The sequence below is a fragment of the Saimiri boliviensis genome, chromosome 7 (genome assembly GCF_048565385.1).
Source record: "Saimiri boliviensis isolate mSaiBol1 chromosome 7, mSaiBol1.pri, whole genome shotgun sequence".
NCBI classification, from domain to species: domain Eukaryota; kingdom Metazoa; phylum Chordata; class Mammalia; order Primates; family Cebidae; genus Saimiri; species Saimiri boliviensis.
Window position 1 is genome coordinate 83865170 of NC_133455.1, and position 26438 is coordinate 83891607.

The 26438-nt window shown below is 37.9% G+C and overlaps 1 protein-coding gene and 1 long non-coding RNA gene across 6 annotated transcripts in view; one reads left to right on the forward strand and one right to left on the reverse strand.

Annotated features, from left to right (window-relative positions):
* Positions 1–26438, forward strand: part of LOC104651143 (uncharacterized) — a 90105-nt gene that overhangs the window by 45558 nt on the left and 18109 nt on the right. The window lies entirely within an intron of this gene.
* Positions 1–26438, reverse strand: part of ABCC9 (ATP binding cassette subfamily C member 9) — a 153920-nt gene that overhangs the window by 17590 nt on the left and 109892 nt on the right. For all 5 annotated transcript variants that reach the window (XM_074402880.1, XM_010337297.3, XM_074402879.1 and 2 more), the window contains 3 exons: positions 11771–11873; positions 1337–1438; positions 398–518 (listed from right to left, as the gene is read on the reverse strand). In XM_074402880.1, the coding sequence (XP_074258981.1) occupies positions 398–518; positions 1337–1438; positions 11771–11873 (326 nt within the window). The remainder of the gene's footprint in view (positions 1–397; positions 519–1336; positions 1439–11770; positions 11874–26438) is intronic.

The window sequence follows — 26438 nt, forward strand, 5'->3', positions numbered from 1 at the left end:
TTGAATTTCCTGCCAGTCTTATTCTAGCAAAGTTAAGAATCTCAGTATTTTCAGATCCAAATTTCTTGACATCTAAGTTAATGATGTCTTGAGAAAGATAATATAATAGTTTATAGTTTAGGTCAGTAATTAATATAATAAAGCACAAATATTTTTATAACCCACTTTAACTATCATTAAATAATCCTTATTTGGACTCAGTCTGGTTTTATCCAAGACTTTTCAGCCTACAGAGTCGTATCTTTTCAGGTGTACATAATAAGCAAAGCCAAGAGGAGAGACAGTTTTCTGGATATTGAAGTGGAAAGCAAATGCAAAAACAACAATGTGACCAACACACAATAATATTTGCTTAAAATGAATATTTAAGTGAAACAAACAATATTTAGAGCAGTACCCATGGTGCCTTCATAGTTCTCTGACTCCATAGTCAGGAAACTGTTCACTTTCTTCACTGCACCCATCTGGACCTCCAGGTCAGCCAAGTTCCTCACAACCCAGTTCAAATAATTGGTTATCTGTGCCAGGTGATAAAAAAAACCTTTTAAAATAAATTAAAGTAAGAAATTTTGGTAATCACTAGAAATTTTGGAATGGGTTAACTTGGACTATTAGTGTATGTGTGTGGTACAACTCCTAAGTGCTACAGAATATTAGAGACCACGAAGAATGTGATGCAATATATCAGCAAAGAAGGTGTCTGCTCCCTTTAATTGTCCATAAGTGTCACTATTTTGTGAACTGTCCTCTAATTTCCCTGCACAATGGATAGTGGTATACACTACTGTTTGCACTTATCTCGTGTATATTCACATTCATTGTGGTGTCCCCAACTGGGGATCCCAAATAGCCTTTAGAGTACTCTGACCACAAGATCTGAGATGTTTTTAAAAATTGGTTCACAAGGTAGAAGTGAATCCAAACTATACTATAAAGCTGGGTTTGGGCCCCAATCGACTGTTATTTGCAAGATGTAATCTTGTTATGAATTTAAACCCCTCCTCTAGTGTCCATGAATAAGAGTTGATAATAACTATAGAAAGAGCCTCCAACACTGCACAAAGTGAGATTTCTTTCCCTTTCTTTCTTCTAAAAATGAGATACATGTGTACAATGTGCAGGTTTGTTACATAGGTATACATGTGCCATGATGGTTTGCTGCACCTATTGACCGACCCTCTAACTTCCCTCCCCTCATCCCCCATCCCCCAATAGGTCCTGGTGTGTATTGTTCCCCTCTCTGTGTTCATGTGTTTTCAGTGTTCAACTCCCAGTTATCAGTGGGAACATGCAGTGTTTGGTTTTCTGTTCCTGTGATGTTTTTATCCATACTTACCGTAAGTGCATACAGAAGACCCAAGCCTACCAATCCAGAATTCGAAGACCCACTAATGGATGCAATAGATGCAGTGAGGACAATGCAAGCTCCCAGATAATCCTTTGAAAAAGCAAGAGAAAATATTAAAAGATTACTCCTAAGTTCTTATACCAAATATTTCAATCTACTTACAGAGGTGATCACCAAAGGAATACACATCATTCCATGTGCATCCTGTTAAGTTTCAGAGGAAGAATACCTAGGATGTGTTAGGATAATGGCTTGCAATAAAGGCCTAGAATAGACAGTAATTTCATGCTCTCACTAGATAGATAGATAGATAGATAGATAGATAGATAGGTAGATAGGCAGATAGATAGATAGATAGATAGATAGATATGGGTTCAGAGAACTTAAACATCTTGCCAGAAGTTAAGAAGTTAAGCTACAGTTGGTGGCACAATGAGGATCAGATGCAGGGTTTCCTTTTTTTCCCCCTGACTTTCTACAACATTGAGTTGCCAGATAAGCAATTATTTTTGGACCTGATTTTCTAGCTCAGATTTTGTGTGTGTTTATGTCAGGATTGTGATTACCTCCTCTGTGCGGTATAGTGAGGCCCTTGAAGAAATTTGTCTCTGATTAGCTTGTTGGGATTTGTATTTGGTTGATGCAAAAGTCATGGCAAAAAAACACAATTACTTTTGCTGCAACCTAGTATTTGAACTTTTTGTCAACTATCTGGACTGAGAGTCTGGGACACTAAAACTACAGCTTTCACATAAAGAAGCATAAGGGCTTTATTTGCTCAGATAGTACAAGTATGGTCATGTCTTAATGTATTTAAATAGTGTATGATTCAATTAGAAACTCTTTTCCAAAATTAAAGCAATTCTTTAATAACAGCCTTAAATTCAAATAAAAGATGGGGACACCTGTCCATTTCTTAATGCTTTCTTTTTATCCCATTTCCCAGCACTCTCTTGGGTATTGTTTTGTCTCATCATTTAAAAAAGAAATTCTAAAAACTTCTCATGTTAATGTGTCATACATCCCCAAAGCATGTAGAATTTGAGATATGGTCACTTTCTAGAATATCTCAAGTCATCCCACTGGTGAACTCCTTCTCTAGCCAGATTTGTATCTGGTTCCTCAAAAAAAAAAAAAATCTCACAATTAGATAATAACATATTAATGACAGTAATGGAATGTTGAACATGCTGAAGTCAAAGAATGAAGTTTCTCAAATGAGCTCACATGTATACATTCCGGCCTCTTTTAAAAACAGCTCCAAAGATCAAACTGTTGGAGAACTATCAACGGTCCCAGACTTGGAATCAGAATCTGGGTTCAGACACTGACTTTGCCAATTACTAGTTAATGAGCTTAGACAAGCAATTTAAAACTCTCTGAGACTCAATTTCTTCCCTGGAAAATAGAAATCATATTTAATTCACAAAGATTTTTAAAGGAATAAGAGTGTGAAATACCACTTAGATTTCCCTATCTACATGTACCAAGATGCCAAGATGTCTTCCCTCCCTCCCCCCCCCCACCGTTTGGATAATTTTCAAATGTTTCAAGCTTAAAAATTTGTATGCATCATAAAACATCAAAGGTTAAAGCAGGCACTAAAATTCAATTCCATATCGATGCTCATGATCTTTACAAAGATTAAAGGAAAAAAAATCCATAGTTAATCCTTTGAGGCAATAAATTCCACAGAGGTAGTAAGTACTTCTTTGATTGCCTCTTCTGATGTATCCTTTTCTTAACAACTTGCCACACCCCTATCAGACAGTCTTTCCCTTTTCCTGTTTATTTGAATTAGCTACATGGATACAGAGTTTAAGCAGTCCAGGATGTTCTCCTGCAGTTTATACATGCCAGTGTGCTCCCAAATACTTCTAAAATATTTACAGCAATATGAATTTTTTCCTTTCAGCCATTTTATGTAAAGTTAATACTATCAAATTTATGTTATACATTGCTATTTCCATATTTTTTTTCTAAAAGTCTCATACAGTTTCCATAATAAGTTGCAGAAAGTAAATTAGTACCAGAAAATCCTTCCAGCAAGGTATGCCTGGCTTGACATTAAAAGAAAATATTTGTCATCTGGCTTCTGAGAAATATCTGTGGGTGGTGTATGTGAAGGGTTTGAAGCAAGGTACTTTTATTAACTTTTATTCTCCACTTCCTGCCAGCTGACTTAATTAGTTAATTAATTAATTCTTTTAAAAATGTAAAACTGTAAGACTACCTATCTGTTACCAGAATTATTTTAATTCAATAGAAAATAGTTAAAATTATCATCTAATCGAATCTACCATTTTATTCTTTAATAATAAGGTCATATAACTCCCCTATTTAGAATTAACAATGCCTTCCTATTATACTTATAATACATTCAAACTCAGATAGATTACAAAGCCTTTTAAGATACAGTCTGGATTTTGTTCCCTGTCTACTCTGACCTCATCTGGGATTACTTTCCTGCTCCTTCACTATATTCCAGCCACATTAGCCTTTTTACTATTCCTGGGAATACATCTTTGTTTGTGCCAATGACTGCCTGAAATACTTGTCAACAGGTCTCTGATACCTGGCTCCTTCCCATCATTTGAGTGTCAACTCCAATCACCTCCTTGGAGAAGTTTTCCTTTCTTGGTCCCTAACTCCAGTTCTGTGCCTCTTCTCTATCCCACTGTCCTGTTTTATTTTCCTCAAAGCACTCTGAAGTGTATGAAATGATCTTATTTGCTTGTTTACATGTTTATTGTCTATCTACTCTCATTAGAATCTAAGTTCCACGAGGACAGGGTTTTTGGATTTTTACCACTATTATCTCCAGTAATAGGAATAATGCTAAATACATTGATTGTAAAGCTTCAGTACTTTGTGGAGTAAATGATTAGATAAATTCACCCTTTCATAAAACATTCACTGAGTTTTTCTATGAGCTGAATGTTTTCCAACTTAGGGCTTCTCCCGACTTTGCTTTTAAGATATTTATGAATCATTTAAGGCTCTCCCAATCTCACCCAGATTTTAAATGTTAAACATGTAAAGATATTACCAGGGTACATTTTTTCATAAAGTGGGAAGTCTAACACAGAGTTTTACACTCTTTTAACCCCCTCTTCCATTTAGAACTGTAATATGACTGTCTCTTAAAAAGCTTTGCTATGTGTGTTAGGGGTTATTTCCTTTTCTAAAGTGAAAAGTACTTTTATCTAAGCCGTGAATTTCATCATTCAGTTCCAAATTATTACATATTTTTTTACTATTTTAATTGTGGGGAAAAAAACTCATAAAATGTTGTTGCTGTGTTTTTTATAAATAATAGATCTGGACTAGAATAGAATAAGTTCATATCTGAGACACCAAAACAACAAAAATCACTGGGTCTAAATAAATGGAAATTAAGCAGTAGGCATAATATGAATATAAATATAATAAAGGAAATGTAAAACATTATGCACTCAATTTCGCTCTAGTAAGTTTAGTTTACTATGGAAATCTGTGTGTTCTATATTGGGTTCCTGAATTCACTCATTGTAAAGAATAAAATGGTAGATTGAATTAGATGATAATTTTAACTATTTTCTATTGAATTAAAATAATTCTGGTAACAGATAGGTAGTCTTATTCTGGCAAAAGGGCCAGCAAAAGAAGTAAAAACAGATGATGGGAGAAACGGTAAAAGGCTCATCAGTAAGTTGTAGTCAATAGATATTTTCTACCCTCTTTCATGTGGGTCCAGAAAATATAATATTTTCAAAACTATTTGTACAATTTTCAATCTGATCAGTAAATATTATTAGTTATTAGGCCAGTAATCAAAACATGCTCAAATTCATATATTAAAATATTTTGGAAATAATGTTTTTGACCCTTCAACAAAAGAAAGGCATAGCTTTTTGAGGTATATTTTATAGCAAAACTTTTCAAAAGAGGAACTGATTTTCAAAATCTAAAATCTATTAAATTCAAATAGATATTATAGCTTGAAAGCCAATATGTCTATAGGTTAGTACCTATAACAAAGTTATTTTATTATAAGACTACTTTAAAACTTTTTTTTAAAAAAAAAAAGCTATTCATGTTCTCTTTTAATTATACTAACTAAATACTTTCCAGCTCACTCCTGGATTATGATCAGTGCTAAAAACTGTTTTTTTCTAAAGTACTGGAAATATTTTAGAGACTTCTGATCTTTAGAGACTTTAGAATTTTATCTTGATTTGCATAAGGGACAAAGCTCCTTTGTATATTACACTTTTCAAAAAATATACAGCAAAATCACTAAATTTCAATCATTTCTCTTCAAATATTATAGTAGGATAGAAATGTGAAATTAATAGCTAACATAAAAGCTTTTGTTAGCTCTCCATTTTTCACTTCCTTTACTGTTAAACTTAACAAGTTTAATGAATCACGAAGTGACCCTACGGTTACACCTTTCCATTCCTCTGCAAATCTGTGAGTAGCAAAACGGCTTAGAGGCAATACATTAAGAAAGAGAAGCAGATGGTCTGAATAACTTTCTCAGAAGACAGGAAATACTTAGGAATCGCTAATAGCATTTATTCTTCTGCTATGGCCTTACATATCCTAAGCGATCTACTCGGTGAAAAACACCTTCATTCGAAATGATACGATGAAATGAGAGATTCAACTTAGGAAATAGAAGCTACAACATAGATGAATCATCTACCTTCAAAAGAGGGCTTTTACCTGTGTAATAGTAAATTATAACTCCCATCAATTTTGCGAATTCAATACTCCCCACCAGAAGATTTCCATGTCAAAAGAGAACCCTCTTTTCAGATTTCTAGTGATACAAAGACATCTATCTGTATTTGGAATTATAATGAAAATTACAATTCTCTATAAAGCAGTCTGGTAAACAGTTAAGAGCAACCGAAAAGTTACGATCCATCTCCTTCATACAGCGCTCAGGAGCACATTATGGTACCACTGGGTGTCTGCAAGAATATATTAAGGCCTCCAAATTATGAGATCAGTGCATCCCTATCTGGCATTGAATTGTGAACACTAAAAAGCAGTGTTATCTCACAAAACAGACTCTTGTGCAAGCTCACCCTAAAGACCATTTTCACTTTAGCCTGTTGACTAAAGACTTTATTTTTGGCTTCTTGATGCGAATTTTCTTTTATCCTTTCACCACACAGCAAGACAAAGCTTTGGAAAGACAGCCTTTAGATAAAGTTACACCATTTTCGCAACTGAAAAAACCAATGCCAAAGAACTGGAATTGTTTAGTGCAAAGGGATGAAGAGAAAACACTGTGCTGAACAAAGAACGTAAGCAGCATTCAGAGGTTAGGCTGTAGTGACACATTGCACTGAACCACGGCCGGCTTCAGTTGGCACCCAGAGGAAAAACAGTCCCCTCTGCTGCCAAAGCAACTCCGGTGGCCACAGTCTAGCTGCTTTCTACCAGCCAAATTATAGTTTCTTCTTTTTTTGATTTGAATGGGTTATGGCCTTTATTGTTTTTCCCAATTTAAAATGAATATGAAATCAATATGGTGGGCAAGGCTAGATTTTCCATAGGGAAAACTGCACAGGGAAAGAGGAGAAATCATGATTGTCTTAACTCTTACTTAAGATTAATGGGAAAAGAAAAGAAAGCTCGCTCTCTCTCTATTTTTTTAAAAATAATTATTTTGAGATAGTTTCCATGAATACCTAGTTTATTGAGAGTTTTTAGCATGAAGGATGTTGAATTTTATCGAAGGCTTTTTCTGCATCTATTGAGATAATCATGTGGTTTTTGTCTTCGATTCTGTTTATGTGATGGATTACGTTTATTGATTTGCGTATGTCAAACCAGCCTTGCATCCCAGGGATGAAACCAATTTGATCACGGTGAATAAGCTTTTTGATGTGCTGCTGGATTCGGTTTGCCAGTATTTTATTGAGGATTTTCACATCGATGTTCATCAGTAATATTAGCCTGAAATTTTCTTTTTTGTTGTGTCTCTCTGCCAGGTTTTGGGATCAAGATGATCCTGGCCTCATAAAATGAGTTAGGGAGGAGTCCTTCTTTTTCTATTGTTTGGATAGTTTCAGAAGGAATGGTACCAGCTCCTCTTTGTACCTCTGGTAGAATTCAGCCATGAATTCATCTGGTCCTGGGCTTTTTTTGGTTTGTAGGCTATTAATTACTGCATCAATTTCAGAATGTGTTATTGATCTATTCAGGGATTTGACTTCTTCCTGGTTTAGTCGTGGGAGGGTTTATATGTCCAGGAACTTATCCATTTTTTCTAGATTTTTCTAGTTTATTTGCATAGAAGTGTTTATAGTATTCTCTGATGGTAGTTTGTATTTCTGTGGGATAAGTGGTGATGTCCACTTTATCACTCTTTATTGTGTCTATTTGATTCTTCTCTCTTTTCTTCTTTATTAGTCTGGCTAGCGATCTATATTGTTAATCTTTTCCAAAAAACCAGATCCTGGATTCATTGATTTTTTGAAGGGTTTTTCATATCTCTATCTCAACATATTAAAAAAAGCTCATCATCACTGGTTATTAGAGAAATGCAAATCAAAACCACAATGAAATACCGTCTCACACCAGTTACAGTGATGCTCATTAAAAAGGAAACAACAGATGTTGGAGAGGATGTGGAGAAATAGGAATGCTTTTACCTTGTTGGTGGGAGTGTAAGTTAGTTCAACCATTGTGGAAGACAGTGTGGCTAGTCCTCAAGGATCTAGAACCAGAAATACCATTTGACCCAGCAATCCCATTACTGGGCATAAACCCAAAGGATTATGAATCATTCTACTACAAAGAAACATGCACATGTATGTTTATTGCAGCACTGTTCACAATAGCAAAGACTTGGAACCAACCCAAATGTCCATCAATGATATACTAGATAAAGAAAATGTGGCACATATACACCATGGAATACTACACAGCTACAAAAAAGGATAAGTTCATGTCCTTTGCAGGGATGTGGATGAACCTGGAAATCATCATTCTCAGCAAACTAACACAGGAACAGAAAACCAAACATCACATGTTCTCACTCATAAGTGGGTGTTGAACAATGAGAACACATAGACATAGGGAGGGGAACATCACACATCAGGGCCTGTCAGGGGGTGGGGAACTAGGGGAGGGACAGCATTAGGAGAAATACCTAATGTAGATGACAGGGTGATGGGAGCAGCAAACCACCATGGCACGTGTATACCTATGTAACAAACATGCACATTCTTGCACATGTATCCCAGAATTTAAAGTATAATAATAATAATGATAATGATAAACAAAAATTAGATGAGGTTCAGAGAACTTCCCAAATTCAACAAAAGGTGTTTCTACTCTGGTTTGTCTCTCTTCTTGGGATTTCCTGTCAATAGCAGTGACATGGCTTTGGAAAGTTAAAACTCAGCATGAAGAAGAAGGGTGGAAAACCATGGCCACAGAAAGCAATGATACCATGTTTTCTCCTGTTTCCATTATGGCTCTGAGTCCATGAATCAGAGTTGGTGAAATCTGTGTGAAGAAATCCTGCTCGCCTCTTCTAATTTATACCCAGTGAATTGACCTTCTTTGTACCATTTTGGTTGCTTTCCTGGTCTGGGAACTCTAAGAATATTTGCTAGAAGCAGATATTAATGTGAACTTACTAAGTAATACGACAAAGGAGGAGGTTGTGTTGATGCCATAGATAAGATCAATGCAGATGTACCAGGCCAAACTGAAATTTTAATTACTTTAAAAAATGTATTACAAGGCAGCTGTGGGGTGTAGAGAACAGTTCACACCCTAGTCTTTAAGGTCCTATATTTCAACTTCATTTTTCTCTCAGAAGATCCAGTTAATCCAAACTAAAATTGTGTCTCTAGTGATATGGACATGCCCACAGAAGTACAGTAGTAACGAGGCCATTTATATGCACACAACTGAGAGAAAAGGTTATTTCCCAGGAGAAGTTATCAACTTTATTTAACACTCCCATTGTGGTGTACGTTCTTGGATTATAGCATTTGTATTTAAATACACTCAGTTCCAATAAAAACTCTCAGTTTACTCAGAAGAGCAGAGTGAGAGTGAATCTGACTGGTCTCACAATGGATCTCTGAGATTGTCTAGAGGGGTGTGTGTGTGTGTGTGTACACATGTGTTCACCCATCTGAAGTTACTGACATATAACTACAACAGATGGAGGGGAAGCATAACACCAAGGACCTTGAACCTTGACTTCTGTCAGTAGATATGGCTGGAACTTTGCAATAAATCAACACAAGTTTCTTGCCAAAATATATCTTTGCCCATCAGAAATAAAAGTAAAATACTTCTTAATTTTGTATTAAGTTTTAAGAGAGAGCTCTAGTAATAAGACTAGATTGAAAATCTTGGAAGGATGCTAATATACAGAAAGCAAAAAGAAGACATAGTAACAAATACATTACAAAGTAACCAAATGAATGGCCCATTCTGCCCTTCCTGTTTAAAGTGACAATATTGTGGTTTTTTGCAGGTGAAATTCACGATATAGAATTCAAGATATAGATTCTATTATATTCAGGCTGCTTTTTCACGTGGGGGTTAAAGTATTGGGTTGTGAGTCAAACTAAACTAAACCATTTTGAGTTTGGCTGCTGTTCCTTTCTAATTTTTCCTGACCTTCCTTTTCTTGGCAGTCTTAGGACTCTAATATCTTGTCTTCTGGCTATGAGAACACAGCATATGGTTTGCTTGAAGATTTGTGTTCAACACTTATCCATTAACCTGACAGCAGGAAGTGCTAAAGAGCAGAAACAGGAGTCGGTCAGACCCTCACCTCAAGTCCAAGGCAAACATGCTTGCCCCTGAAAGACATACTTGATCTTCAAGTTCAGGAAAGCCAGATACTACAAAGGCATCTACTAACATTTCTCCCTTATGATTTTGGGACATTCTTTCAGTAAGCTATTTCATCAGTACTTATATTATTAATATATGATTTTTTTCCTATAAAGAACAACAGAAATCACTCACACACACACACACACACACACACACACACACACACCCCAAAGAGAAGCTCAAAACAAGGAATTAAAACAAGAAATTATGGAATTATTGTTTAGATAGGGTTTAGGAATCATGTTTTGGTTTTGTGATAAATCCTAAGCAATACTTCACTTGCCTTTATGTTATCTATAAGTAATTCCCAGGAAAATCTGCCCTGCCGTCTTCCAAATGTGACAGTTACCTGGAGGGAATTTATCAGTAACCAATGCTTCTATCAAAAATCGGTGAAAAAATAACTGTGTTGTGCTGTTGAATAGTTTCTGTATAATGACTAATACAGTTGTGAGAATCTCTGTAAACCAGTGAGAAATCATGATAACTAAAGCTCACAAGGATGTTCAAGATTCTAGATTAATCTGTATCCATCAATCAACTACTCAGATTTTAGCTTGGGCTCCTTCATTTCTACCCTATGAAATTCCCTTTACCATCTTCTTTCTCTTTTCTGTTGTGTTTTGAAAGAAAGCCTGCACATGTTAGTGCAACACAATTAGTGGGAATAAGATTCTTCCAATAGTACAGATCAACATGCTTTTTCTTTTCAAAACTGGCAAATACTCATTAAAAAAAAAATTACACTAAACCCACCATTACCACCAAAGTAGCTTATGCATGTTTTGGATTGCCCAGACTAAAAACTATATTCCTTGCCTTCTGGAATATCTGTCTCATCTCTCCTGTTTGATATTCCAGCTCATTGGCTTATGAACCCCCTACCAGGGCAGGTTCTGTTTCCATTCATCATTTGTTCATGCATGCATTTGAAAAATATTTCTTTAATGCATTTGCCAATAATAGGGGATTTATGTGATGTTTAATCTAATGCCCATACAAGGCACACATTCTGATTTTGTAGATGAGAAACTGGGACTAAAATTAACTTGCTAGACCAAGTCTGTATGATACCAAAGCTTGTGCTTGTTCTTCTACATTATGCAAGACAGAAGGCAATGGGTGATTAACTGTCGTTTTTACATTTTGTGCTAACATGACCCTCCACTGGCTTAAAACATAGAAAGTTGCCATCCTTCCAGGCAGGACCAACTCAGGGAAGGAAATGAGTACATCTGTTCACTTGCCAAATGTGCTCTTTCGGAAAAAAAATTGAAGTTATACAAATATTTGCCATTCCATTAACTTACGTGATCTAGAGACTAATGAACATAAAATCAATTTTTGCTTTTGGGGTGATTTGTCTTTTCATTAGCTAAAACATTATGACAAACTTCATCTGTAACATAAACAAACCTGAGCTATTTTAAAGTCCAGAAAATGTGAAGCTAGTGCCGAATCTCAGTGGAAGACTAATTTTTACAACTGTCTGCCTCTTTGCAGCAGGCGTCTTCTCTATTTGGTTTCCATTTCGAAATCATGAAATGAACGTACCGTCCTGACCTCCAGCCATCTGTTGGCAGCTGAGAGAAATAAGTAGGCAATGTTGTTTGTATCTGTCAGTTCCAGCATACGTTGTTTAAATCTGGTTTCATGCCTGCAGAAAACAAAAATAATACAATGTTAACCACACAACAGGAGAGGTAATAAAAAACAGTCACACTTACTACTACACTATTTACTCAACATAGTGACAAACTAATGGCATGAAATGATCAGTAAATAGATTTCTGCTTCAAAATAAAGACCAGCTGCTACTGCTCTTTGCATTCTTAGTAGAGATGGCTTGGTCAAGTGTTTATTTCCTTTCTTACACCCTTACTAAAAAAAAGTCCTTCTAATACAACATTGCATTAAAAATCAGTTCATGCATTTCCACATAATTATTGTAGCCATGAGAACAAGGCATAGCCTACTACATTAAAAAGGCCTTACAAAAACCAAGATAAATTGTATAAAAATGCAACTCTACTGACTTTTTGTGGCATTTATTTTACTTTTCCAAACAACAGAGTTAGAGTTGGGTGGGAGGTGCTGGATCAGAACCAGTGAAGACAGAAAACTGTGCACTTGCAATTGGCAAAAATGTACTTTTAAAATTCTCTTTTTGCTGAATGTTTCTGGGAACCAAAGAAAAAAAACTCAGGTGGTGACAAGTAGAGGATGGGGGACACTAGAGATGATGGGAAATATTCTTGTTAAATATCTACGCCCCCAAATTCTACAGTATTTGTAAGGATGGTCATTGCATAAAAGGAATTTGGTCTGTGTACTTTCGGCATTCTTTGATATATATAGTTTGGATACTGATCTTCAACAAATTAAGTTAATTATTGTTGTGCAATAAAATCAGACCAAAATTCTGTGCAACTTATTTTATACATGAAACTGTCACTAAAAGGCTTATCCATTTAGACATCTGAGCCACTATCTCAAAGAAATTCTAGCAACATGCTAAAAGAAAAAATCTTCTCTAAATCACAAAAATAGTCTCTTTCCATTTCTCCATTATTTTCCCTGAATAACCAAAACAATGGAAGGCTGGATAATACAATAAAAATAACCGGTTTGAAGGTGGGGAAAATACCAAATTAAAACGTGATTTATTCACTCTCTGCAGCCAAAGCTTATCTAATAGAGACCTCCCATCTATGGGTTATGTTTGCAAGAAATAAACTTCATCTGACAAAACGGCAGCGATTCCTTCTTGATAAAAGACTTCCCCGAGCCCCCTCACAATTTTCAATTAAAATTGTAAAATTTTATAATTAATCACCACATGTCAAAGAATGAAGAAATCCTGGGTGGGGTGTCCACTTCGCCCAATGAAGTGATCCATACAGGCCAATATAAAGCAGACGCTTGATATCTATCCAATCAATCTGATCATTACAATGTGTCAAAAAAGACAGATCATTCAGTTGGACAGTAAGATCTTATCTACAGTAATCAGAGAACTCAACAATCATAGCCAACTAATTACCTCACTTTGAGTTGAGTATCCGTGGCCCAAATGCCAGGCTGCCAGGCACAGGAGGACCTGGCCTGAGTGGCAACACTCTGCTATGGGACTAAGCGGTTCAAGCTTACCCTCCAGCTCCAGCTGACCCTTTTAGGGATGAATATAGAAAATAACTAAAGGGCGAGGGGGACATTCAAAGAGTTATGGGATTTACTGAGACAGTGAACATGAACCATAAAGATTATATACCTGTCTGTCTGTCTGTCTATCTATCTATCTATCTATCTATCTATCTATCTATCTATGTATATCATCTATCCACACACATGTAAGGCTTTTTTTTTTTTTTTTTTTGACAGAGTCTCATTCTGTCAGCCAGGCTGGAGTGCAGTGGCACAATCTCGGCTCACTGCAGCCTCCGCCTCATCCTCCTGAGTAGCTGGGACTACAGGCATGCACCACCATGCCCGGCTAATTTTTGTATTTTTAGTAGAGGCAGGGTTTCACCATGTTGGCCAGGCTGGTCTCGAACTGCTGACCTCAGGTGATCCACCCACCTCAGCTCATTCTTTTTGTACTTGCTAGGTACATGTTTGGCAGATTTTCATCCATTCATTCAGAAGCATTTAGCAATCATCAACTCTGGACATTATGCTAGACACTGAGGATATAGGAACAAGACATGACCTATTCCCTTGAAGGGTCAACTGTCTAGTGAAGGGAGGAAACATGGCATTATCAAGTAAAAATGGTGCAACACCCTATCTAGCTATAAGGACTGTAAGCACAAAATGCTACACCAACATAAAGTAACAACAAGATTTGCAACAATCAGATAATCAGCACAGTAGAAAATGGAGTGAAGGGTGAAGAGAGAGGAAGAGTTAAGCAAGGTGTCACAAAGGACAAGGAAGATAGTCTGAGTGAGGTTTTAAGGGGTAAGTGGAATGTTTTTGGTGAACAAGGCATTCTAAGTGGCAGGAAGCATATGAGCAAAGGCGCAGAAATGAGAAGGCGCCACATGTTCTGGGTCTTGAGACAGGTTCTTCTCCCTAGAGGACTGAGTGACGGAGAGATTGGAGATGAGGCCAGGTGGACCAAAGCCAGTGGACTACATTTGAGATGAACCTCAAACACTTGATTCTGACAAACTGCTTTATCTGGGACACTTTTGACTCTTCCTCTAGTTTTGTGGTGATGTTTCGGATCCACTCTTAAAAGAGTTTGTAAATGGAGTTGGCAACAGTCTGAGGCAGCAGTGAGAGGGGAGGGGTGAAAATGCAGTGAACATTCCTTCTGCGTGTTTCTATTTGGCAAGAAAACTTCTGTTTTCCTAATGGAAACTTTGACACACTCAGCCTGTATCTTTTCATCCATATCCAGCTCATCTTCTGAACATTCTTAGACCTTTATTCTGTCAGACAAGAAAAAAATAGGAAAGGTCACTAAAATCTCAGTCTAATTTAACTGTGATGCTTTCGTGGTAAAGTACTTGAGGGAGTTCATTGCTTTGTGTGAGTACATCACGAACCCTCAATGCAGGGGAGGGAAAGCAGCCTCATCAGTAAGTACTAACTTTCCAAAGAGCTCAAGACTCTGGGGATTCCAGATAGTTAAAAAAAAAAAAAAAAAAAAAAAAAGAACAGATGGATGAAAAAAGACACTTTCGATTCCTGACCACAAGCACCAAACATAAAGATTCTAGAATTTCATCCATGACAGCAAGGCCATCCCCACATTTTCAAGACTTCTTCTGGTTTTAAAAATGCTGATATTTATGATATTTAAAAATGACTTACGTCATTAATCATCAGGGAAATGCAAATTAAAACCAGAATGAGACACTACCTTACCCCTGCAAGAATGGACATAGTTTAAAAATAAAAAAATATTAGCTGTTGATGTGGTGAATAGAGAACATGTTTACATTGCTAGTGGCAACGTAAACTAGTGCAACCACTATGGAAAACAGTATGTAGATTCCCTAACACACTAAAAGTAGAACTGCTATTTGATCCAGCAATCCTACTACTGGGTATCTACCCAGTGGAACAGAAGTCATTATATGAAACAGACATTTGCACACACATGTTTATAGCAGCACAATTTGCAATTGCAAAAATATGAAACCAGCCTAAATGCCCATAAACCAATGGGTGGATAAAGAAAATGTGCCATATATACATCATGCAATATTACTCAGCCATAACAAGGAACAAAATAACGATATTCTCAGTTAACTGGATGGAATTGGAGACCATTACTCTAAGACAAGTAACTCAGGAATGGAAAACCAAATATCATATGCTCTCAGTTATAAGTGGGAGCTAAGTATGACAATGCAAAGGCATAAGTGATATAATAGACTTTGGGTACTTACTTGAGAGGACAGGTGGAAGAGGGGTGAGGGCTGAAAGACTACAGGGTGACGGGTACACCAAAATCTCAGGAGTTACCACTAAAGAACTTATCCATGTTACAATAAAAAACTTACTGAAATAAAATAAAATAAAACATTAAAAAATGGACTCTGGAACATCCAAACCTGGATTAGTATCATGCAGGTACTTCCAGATAGAAGTTGAGTTGTCTTTTCTTTCTTCCAACTATAATTCAAGCATTGAAATTTAACATACTATTTTGTTCTACTTACTGCTACCTAGAAGTTTTCCTCATGTAAAATTAAGGCTAGTAATGCTAAATTATGCTCATGTGTCTAGGGAGGAAGGTCAATGAAAAATCTGTATCTTGACTCTTGGTCAATTTCCTCTTTAATTCTAAATCTTCCTCATTCCTTTCACGATGCTCTGCCTTGTTCTTATCCCCATCCCTCTCAGAAGATGACCTTCCTTGTCCTTCAAGGAGAAAACAGTCTGTTATATGTTGAACTCATCGACTTCCTGTTGTTTCACCTGCCAGTTTTTCTGAATCTATTCAGGTCCTTTTCTTTTTTTTTATGTTCCAATCAAACTTTATTTTACAAAATCAGGTGGAGGACTGAGGCCTTTGCCATAGTTTGCATCTCCTAAGTTAATTGGATAAAATAATCACAGAGTAGGAAACACTAATAACTAGGTGTATCTCAAATAATACTAGCCTTTTGGCAGGAGTTTTTTAAAAACATGAAGCTTTGAATGATTGTTTGCCAAAATGAATATTCTTTTTTTCCACGTTATTTTGTTTAATATTATTATTTAGAGTGTTCTTTTTTTATTGCATTTTAAATTTGGGGGTATATGTGAAGAACATGCAAGATTGTTGCATAGGTACACACATGACAGTGTGATTTGCTGCCTTCCTCCCCATCACCTATATCTGGCATTTCTCCCCATGCTGTCTCTCCCCAACTACCCACCCCCTGCTGTCCCTCCCCTAGCTCCCCACTACAGACCCCAGTGTGTGATGCTCCCCTCCCTGTGTCCATGTGTTCTCATTGTTCAACACCCGCCTATGAGTGAGAACATGTGGTGTTTGATTTTCTGTTCTTGTGTCACTTTGCTGAGAATGATCGTTTCCAGGTTCATCCATGTCCCTACAAAGGACACGAACTCATCGTTTTTGATGGCTGCATAATATTCCATGGTGTATATATGCCACATTTTCCCTGTCCAGTCTATCATCGATGGGCATTTGGGTTGGTTCCAGGTCTTTGCTATTGTAAACAGTGCTGCAATGAACATTCATGTGCATGTGACCTTATAGTAGAATGATTTATAATCCTTTGGATATATACCCAGTAATGGGATTGCTGGGTCAAATGGGATTTCTATTTTTAGGTCCTTAAGGAATCACCACACTGTCTTCCACAATGGTTGAATTAATTTACACTCCCACCAACAGTGAAAAGTGTTCCTATTTCTCCACATCCTCTCCAGCATCTGTTGTCTATAGATTTTTTAATGATCACCATTCGAACTAGCGCGAGATGGTATCTCAATGTGGTTTTGATTTGCATTTCTCTAATGACCAGTGATGATGAGCATTTTTTTAATATGTTTGTTGGCCTCATGTATGTCTTCTTTTGTAAACTGTTTCTTCATATCCTTCGCCTACTTTTGAATGGGCTTGTTTGTTTTTTTCATGTAAATCCGTTTTAGCTCTCTGTAAATCCTGGATATCAGCCCTTTGTCGGATGGGTAAACTGCAAAAATTTTTTCCCATTCTGTTGGTTGCCAATTCACTCTAATGACTGTTTCTTTTGCCATGCAGAAGCTGTGGAGTTTGATGAGGTCCCATTTGTCTATTTTAGTTTTTGTTGCCAATGCTTTTGGTGTTTTGGTCATGAAGTCCTTGCCTACGCCTATGTCCTGAATGGTTTTGCCTAGGTTTTCTTCTAGGATTTTTATGGTGTTAGGTCTTGTGTTTAAGTCTTTAATCCATCTGGAGTTAATTTTAGTGTAAGGTGTCAGGAAGGGGTCCAGTTTCTGCTTTCTGCATATGGCCACCCAGTTTTCCCAACACCATTTATTAAACAGGGAACCCTTTCCCCATTGCTTGTTTTTGTCATGTTTGTCAAAGATCAGATGGTTGTAGATATGTTGTGTTGCCTCCGAGGCCTCTGTTCTGTTCCATTGGTCTATATCTCTGTTTTGGTACCAGTACCATGCTGTTTTGATTACTGTAGCCTTGTAGTATAGTTTGAAGTCTGGTAGTGTGATGTCTCCCACTTTGTTCTTTTTGCTTAGAATTGACTTGGCTATGTAGGCTCTCTTTTGGTTCCATATGAAGTTTAAGGTGTTTTTTTTCCAGTTTTGTGAAGAAGGTCATTGGTAGCTTGATGGGGATAGCATTGAATCTGTAAATTACTTTGGGCAGTATGGCCATTTTCACGATACTAATTCTTCCTAACCATGAACATGGAGTGTTTCTCCATCTGTTTGTGTCCTCTTATTTTGTTGAGTAGTGGTTTGTAGTTCTCCTTGAAGAGGTCCTTTATGTTCCTTGTTAGTTGTATTCCTAGGTATTTTATTCTCTTTGTAGCAATTGTGCATGGCAGTTCATTCTTGATTTGGCTCTCTTTAAGTCTGTTACTGGTGTATAGGAATGCTTGTGATTTTTGCATGTTGATTTTGTATCCTGAGACTTTGCTGAAGTTGTTTATCAGTTTCAGGAGATTTTGGGCTGAGACGATGGGGGTCTTCTAAATATACAATCATGTCATCTGCAAATAGAGACAATTTGATTTCCTCCTTTCCTATTTGAATACCCTTTATTTATTTTTATTGCCTGATTGCTCTGGCTAGAACTTCCAGTACTGTATTGAATAGGAGTGGTAAGAGAGGGCATCCTTGTCTAATGCCAGATTTCAAAAGGAATGCTTCCAGTTTTTGCCCATTCAGTATGATATTGGCTGTTGGTTTGTCATAAATAGCTTTTATTATTTTCAGATACGTTCTGTCGATACCTAGTTAATTGAGGGTTTTTAGCATAAAGGGCTGTTGAATTTTGTCATGGGCCTTCTCTGCATCAATTGAGATAATAGTGGTTTTTGGTCTTTGGTTCTGCTTATATGGTGAATTACATTTACAGAGTTGCGTATGTTGAACCAGCCTTGCATCCCCGGGATGAGTCCTACTTGATCATGGTGGATAAGCTTTTTGTGCTGTTGCAATTGGCTTGCCAGTATTTTATTGAAGATTTTTGCATCTATGTTCATCATGGATATTGGCCTGAAGTTTTCTTTTCTTGTTTAGTCTCTGCCGGGTTTTGGTATCACGATGATGTTGTGAAATGATTTGGGAAGGATTCCCTCTTTTTGCATTATTTGGAATAGTTTCAGAAGGAATGGTACCAGCTCCTCTCTGTATGTCTGGTAGAATTCGGCTGTGATCCCTTCTGGACTTGGGGTTTTTTTGGTTGGTAGGCTCTTAATTGCTGCCTCCACTTCAGACCTTGTTATTGCTCTATTCAGGATTTCGACTTCTTTCTGGTTTTGGCTTAGGAGGAGGCAAGTGTCCAGGAATTTATCCATTTCTTCCAGGTTTACTAGTTTGTGTGCATAGAGTTGTTTGTAATAATCTCTGATGATGGTTTGAATTTCTGTGGAATCTGTGATGATATCCCCTTTATTTTTTTTTTATTGCATCAATTTGGTTATTCTCTCTTTTCTTTTTTATGAATCTGGCTAGTGGTCTGTCTATTTTGTTGATCTTTTCGAAAAACCAGCTCCTGGATTTATTGATTTTTTGAAGGGTTTTTTTGTGTGTGTTTGTCTCTGTCTCCTTCAGTTCTGCTCTGATCTTAGTTATTTCTTGTCTTCTGCTAGGTTTTGAGTTTTTTTTATCTTGCTCTTCTAGCTCTTTCAATTTTGATGATAGGGTGTCAATTTTAGATCTCTCCTTTCTTCTCATGTGGGCACTTATTGCTATACATTTTCCTCTAGAGACTGCTTTAAATGTGTCCCAGAGATTCTGGTATGTTGTGTCTTCATTCTCGTTGGTTTTGAAGAACATGTTTATTTCTGCCTTCATTTCATTGTTTATCCAGTCAACATTCAAGAGCTAGTTGTTCAGCTTCCATGAAACTGTGTGGTTCTGAGTTACCTTCTGAATTCTGAGTTCTAACTTGAGTGCACTGTGGTCTGAGAGACTGTTATGATTTTCATTCTTTTGCATTTGCTGAGGAGTGATTTGCTTCCAATTATGTGGTCAATTTTAGAGTAGGTGTGATGTGCTGAGAAGAATGTATATTCTGTGGATTGGGTGGAGAGTTCTGTAAATGTCTATTAAGTTTGCTTGTTCCAGGTCGGAGTTCAAGACCTGGATATCCTTGTTAATTTTCTGTCTGATTGATCTGTCTAATATTGACAATGGGGTGATAAGTCTCCCACTATTATTGTGTCGGAGTCTAAGTCTCTTTCTAAGTCATTAAGAACTTGCCTATGTATCTGGGTGCTCCTGTATTGGGTGCGTATATATTTAGGATCATTAGCTCTTCTTGTTGCATTGATCCTTTTACCATTATGTAATGTTCTTCTTTGTCTCTTTTGATCTTTGTTGCTTTAAAGTCTATTTTATCAGAGACGAGAATTGCAACTCTTGCTTTTTTTTTGTTCTCCATTAGCTTGGTAAATCTTTCGCCATCCCTTTATTTTGAGCCTTTGTGTATCCTTGCATGTGAGATGGGTTTCCTGGATACAGTACACCGATGGGGTTTGGCTTTTTTTTTTTAATTGCATTTTAGGTTTTGGGGTACATGTGAAGAACATGCAAGATTGTTGCATAGGTACACACATAGCAGTGTGGTTTGCTGCCTTCCGTCCCCTCACCTGTATCTGTCATTTCTCCCCATGCTATCTCTTCCCACCTCCCCACCACACCCATCCCTCCCCCATTTCCCCCCAACGGACCCCAGTGTGTAGTGCTCCCCTCCCTGTGTCCATGTGTTCTCATTGTTCAACACCCGCCTATGAGTGAGAATATGCGGTGTTTGATTTTCTGCTCTTGTGTCAGTTTGCTGAGAATGATGGTTTCCAGGTTCATCCTTGTCCCTACAAAGGATGTGAACTCATCGTTTTTGATGGCTGCGTAATATTCCATGGTGTATATGTACCACATTTTCCCTATCCAGTCTATCATTGTTGGGCATTTGGGTTGGTTCCAGGTCTTTGCTATTGTAAACAGTGCTGCAGTGAACATTCGTGTGCATGTGGCCTTATAGTAGAATGATTTATAATCCTTTGGATATATACCCAGTAATGGGATTGCTGGGTCAAATGGGATTTCTATTTTTAGGTCCTTGAGGAATCGCCACACTGTCTTCCACAATGGTTGAATTAATTTACATTCCCACCAACAGTGTAAAAGTGTTCCTATTTCTCCACATCCTCTCCAGCATCTGTTGTTTCCAGATTTTTTAATGATCGCCATTCTAACTGGTGTGAGATGGTATCTCAATGTGGTTTTGATTTGCATTTCTCTAATGACCAGTGATGATGAGCATTTTTTCATATGTTTGTTGGCCTCCTGTATGTCTTCTTTTGTAAAGTATCTGTTCATATCCTTTGCCCATTTTTGAATGGGCTTGTTTGTTTTTTTCTTGCAGATCTGTTTTAGTTCTTTGTAAATTCTGGATATCAGCCCCTTGTCAGATGGGTAGACTGCAAAAATTTTTTCCCATTGTGTTGGTTGCCGATTCACTCTACTGACTGTTTCTTTTGCCGTGCAGAAGCTGTGGAGTTTGATTAGGTCCCATTTGTCTATTTTGGCTTTTGTAGCCATTGCTTTTGACGTTTTGGTCATGAAGTCCTTGCCTATGCCTATGTCCTGAATGGTTTTGCCTAGATTTTCTTCTAGGGTTTTTATGGTGTTAGGTCTGATGTTTAAGTCTTTAATCCATCTGGAGTTAATTTTGGTGTAAGGTGTCAGGAAGGGGTCCTGTTTCTGCTTTCTGCACATGGCTAGCCAGTTTTCCCAACACCATTTATTAAACAGGGAGTCCTTTCCCCATTGCTTGTTTTTGTCAGGTTTGTCGAAGATCAGATGGTTGTGGGTATGTTGTATTTCCTCTGAGGCCTCTGTTCTGTTCCATTGGTCTATATCTCTGTTTTGGTACCAGTACCATGCTGTTTTGATTACTGTAGCCTTGTAGTATAGTTTGAAGTCCGGTAGTGTGATGCCTCCTGCTTTGTTCTTTTTGCTTAGAATTGACTTGGCTATGCGGGCTCTCTTTTGGTTGCATATGAAGTTTAAGGTGTTTTTTTTCCAGTTCTGTGAAGAAGGTCATTGGTAGCTTGATGGGAATAGCGTTGAATCTGTAAATTACTTTGGGCAGTATGGCCATTTTCACGATGTTGATTCTTCCTAACCATGAACATGGAATGTTTCTCCATCTGTTTCTGTCCTCTCTTATTTCATTGAGCAATGGCTTGTAGTTCTCCTTGAAGAGGTCCTTTACGTCCCTTGTTAGTTGTATTCCTAGGTATTTTATTCTCTTTGTAGCAATTGTGAATGGCAGTTCGTTCTTGATTTGGCTCTCTTTAAGTCTGTTACTGGTGTATAGGAATGCTTGTGATTTTTGCACGTTGATTTTGTATCCTGAGACTTTGCTGAAGTTGCTTAACAGTTTCAGGAGATTTTGGGCTGAGATGATGGGGTGTTCTAGATATACAATCATGTCATCTGCAAATAGAGACAATTTGATTTCCTCTTTTCCTATTTGGATACCCTTTATTTATTTTTATTGCCTGATTTCTCTGGCTAGAACTTCCAGTACTATATTGAATAGGAGTGGTGAGAGAGGGCATCCTTGTCTAATGCCAGATTTCAAAGGGAATGCTTCCAGTTTTTGCCCATTCAGTATGATATTGGCTGTTGGTTTGTCGTAAATAGCTTTTATTGTTTTGAGATACGTTCCGTCAATACCTAGTTTATTGAGGGTTTTTAGCATAAAGGGCTGTTGAATTTTGTCAAAAGCCTTCTCTGCATCAATTGAGATAATCATGTGGTTTTTGTCTTTGGTTCTGTTTATGTGGTGAATTACATTTACAGAGTTGCGTATGTTGAACCAGCCTTGCATCCCCGGGATGAATCCTACTTGATCATGGTGGATGAGCTTTTTGATATGATGCTGCAATCGGTTTGCCAGTATTTTATTGAAGATTTTTGCATCTATGTTCATCATGGATATTGGCCTGAAATTTTCTTTTCTTGTTGCATCTCTGCCGGGTTTTGGTATCAGGATGATGTTTGTCTCATAAAATGATTTGGGAAGGATTCCCTCTTTTCGGATTTTCCGAAATAGTTTCAGAAGGAATGGTATCAGCTCCTCTTTGTATGTCTGGTAGAATTCGGCTGTGAACCCATCTGGACCTGGGCTTTTTCTGGGTGGTAGGCTCTTTATTGCTGCCTCGACTTCAGACCATGTTATTGGTCTATTCAGGGTTTCGGCTTTTTCCGGGTTTAGGCTTGGAAGGATGCAGGTGTCCAGGAATTTATCCATTTCTTCCAGGTTTACTAGTTTATGTGTATAGAGTTGTTTGTAATAATCTCTGATGATGGTTTGGATTTCTGTGGAATCTGTGGTGATATCCCCTTTATCGTTTTTTATTGCATCAATTTGGTTATTCTCTCTTTTCTTTTTTATGAATCTGGCTAGTGGTCTGTCTATTTTGTTGATCTTTTTGAAAAACCAGCTCCTGGATTTACTGATTTTTTGAAGAGTTTTTTGTGTCTCTATTTCCTTCAGTTCTGCTCTGATCTTAGTTATTTCCTGTCTTCTGCTAGGTTTTGAGTTTTTTTGATCTTACTGCTCTAGCTCTTTCAATTTTGTTGATAGGGTGTCAATTTTAGATATCTCCTTTCTTCTTATGTGGGCACTCATTGCTATATATTTTCCTCTACAGACTGCTTTAAATGTGTCCCAGAGATTCTGGTATGTTGTGTCTTCGTTCTCATTGGTTTCGAAGAACATGTTTATTTCTGCCTTCATTTCATTGTTTATCCAGTCAACATTCAAGAGCAAGTTGTTCAGTTTCCATGAAGCTGTGTGGTTCTGAGTTAGTTTCTGCATTCTGAGTTCTAACTCGATTGCACTGTGGTCTGAGAGACTGTTATGATTTCCATTATTTTGCGTTTGCTGAGGAGTGATTTATTGCCAATTATGTGGTCAATTTTAGAGTAGGTGTGATGTGGTGCTGAGAAGAATGTATGTTCTATGGATTTGGGGTGGAGAGTTCTGTAAATGTCTATTAGGTTTGCTTGTTCCAGGTCTGAGTTCAGGTCCTGGATATCCTTGTTGATTTTCTGTCTGGTTGATCTGTCTAATATTGACAATGGGGTGTTAAAGTCTCCCACTATTATTGTGTGGGAGTCTAAGTCTCTTTGTAAGTCATTAAGAACTTGCCTTATGTATCTGGGTGCTCCTGTATTGGGTGCCTATATATTTAGGATCGTTAGCTCTTCTTGTTGCAGTGATCCTTTTACCATTATATAATGTCATTCTTTGTCTCTTTTAATCTTTGTTGCTTTAAAGTCTATTTTATCAGAGATAAGAATTGCAACTCCTGCTTTTTTTTTGCTCTCCATTTGCTTGGTAGATCTTCCTCTATCCCTTTATTTTGAGCCTTTGTGTATCCTTGCATGTAAGATGGGTTTCCTGGATACAGCACACTGATGGGTTTTGGCTTTTTATCCAATTTGCCAGTCTGTGTCTTTTGATTGGGGCATTTAGTCCATTGACATTTAGGGATAGTATTGTTATGTGTGAATTTGATACTGTCATTTTGATGCCACCTGGCTGTTTTGTTGGTTAGTTGATGCAGATTCTTGATTGTGTTGATGCTCTTTTACCATTTGGTGTGTTTTTGGAGTGGCTGGTACTGGTTGTTCCTTTATATGTGTAGAGCCTCTTTCAGGAGTTCTTGTAGAGCAGGTTTGGTGGTGATGAAATCTCTGAGTGCTTGCTTGTTCACAAAGGATTTTATTTTTCCTTTACTTATGAAGCTTAGTTTGGCTGGATAGGAGATTCTGGGTTGAAAGTTCTTTTCTTTAAGGATGTTGAATATTGGCCCCCAATCTCTTCTGGCTTGTAGGGTTTCTGCTGAGAGATCTGCTGTGAGTCTGATGGGCTTCCCTTTGTGGGTAACCCGACCTTTCTCTCTGGCTGCCCTTAGCATTTTCTCTTTCATTTCAACCCTGGTGAATCTGACGATTATGTGCCTTGGGGTTGCTCTTCTTGAGGAATATCTTTGTGGTGTTCTCTGTATTTCCTGGATTTGAATATTGGTCTGCCTTGCTAGGTTGGGGAAGTTTTCCTCGATAATATCCTGAAGAGTATTTTTCAGCTTGGATTCATTCTGTTCATCACATTCAGGTACACCTATCAGACATAGATTAGGTCTTTTCACATAGTCCCACATTTCTTGAAGATTTTGTTCATTCCTTTTGCACTTTTTTCTCTGTTCTTGCCTTCTCTTTTTATTTCATTGAGTTGATCTTCGACCTCTGATATTCTTTCTTCTGCTTGATCAATTCGGCTGCTGAAGCTTGTGCATGCTTCATGAAGTTCTCGTGTTGTGTTTTTCAGCTCCATCAATTCACTTATATTCCTCTCTATGCTGTCCATTCTCATTAGCATTTCCTCCAATCTTTTTTCAAGGTTCCTATTTTCTTTGCGTTCGGTTAGAACATGTTCTTTTAGCTCACTGTAGTTTCTTACTACCCACCTTCTGAAGTCTGATTCTGTCATTTCATCACCCTCCTTCTCCATCCGGTCTGGTTCCCTTGCTGGTGAGGAGTTGTGATCCCTTTTAGGAGGAGAGGTGTTCTGGTTTCAGGAGTTTTCATCCTTTTTGCGCTGGTTTCTTCCCATTTTTATGGGTTTATCCACCTATTGTCTTTGTAGTTACTGTCTTTCAGATTGGGTCTCTGAGTGAGCTTCTAGTTCATGGATGCTGAAGTTACTTCTTCTTCTTCTTCTTCTTCTTCTTTTTTTTTTTTTTTTAAGCTTTCCTTCTAACAGTCTGGCCCCTATGCTGTAGGACTGCTGAGGTCCTCTCCGGGCCCTGCTTGCCTGGGATCACCTGCAGCAGCTGCAGAACAGTAAGGGTTGCTACCAGTTTCCTCTTCCGCTATCTTTGTCCCAGAAGGATGCTTGCCTACTGTCAGTCCGTTCTCTCCTTTATGAGGTGAATCTTTGGATCTACGGGGGTCAGGGAGCTACTTGAGGAGACAGTCTATCTTTTATTGGGGCTTAAGTCCTGAGTTGTGAGCTCCGTTGTTCATTCAGAGCTGCTGGGCAGATACGTTTAGGTCTGCTGCAGCTTAACTCATAAAGCACTTTTTGTTCCCAGGTGCTCTCTTCCAGGGAGTTGGGGGTTTATGAGTTTCCATTGCACTACTGCCTTTTTTGATTTTTCTTTCAGGTCTGACCCGCCCAGCTAGCAGCCCACCTAGCCACTGCCTGCCCGCAGGGGCTTTGCTGAGCCGCTGTGGGCTCCGCCCAGCTGCCCTGTGCTCTTCCCTGCAGTCCTGTTCATATGGGCATAGTTAGAACTGTCTCGGCAATGGTGGCCCCGCCTCTGTTATGGCGGACTCTTTCTGTTGTGGCATGTTGCCTTGGCGACGGTGGCCTGCCTCCATAGCGGTGGAAAGTCTCAGTAATGGCAGAAGCCCCTCCCCCACCAATCTGGACCGTCCTGGGTTCAGCTGTGGTTGGTTTGAAGGGCTCAACCCAGAGGGTTTCCAAATACTGTTTTTGTTT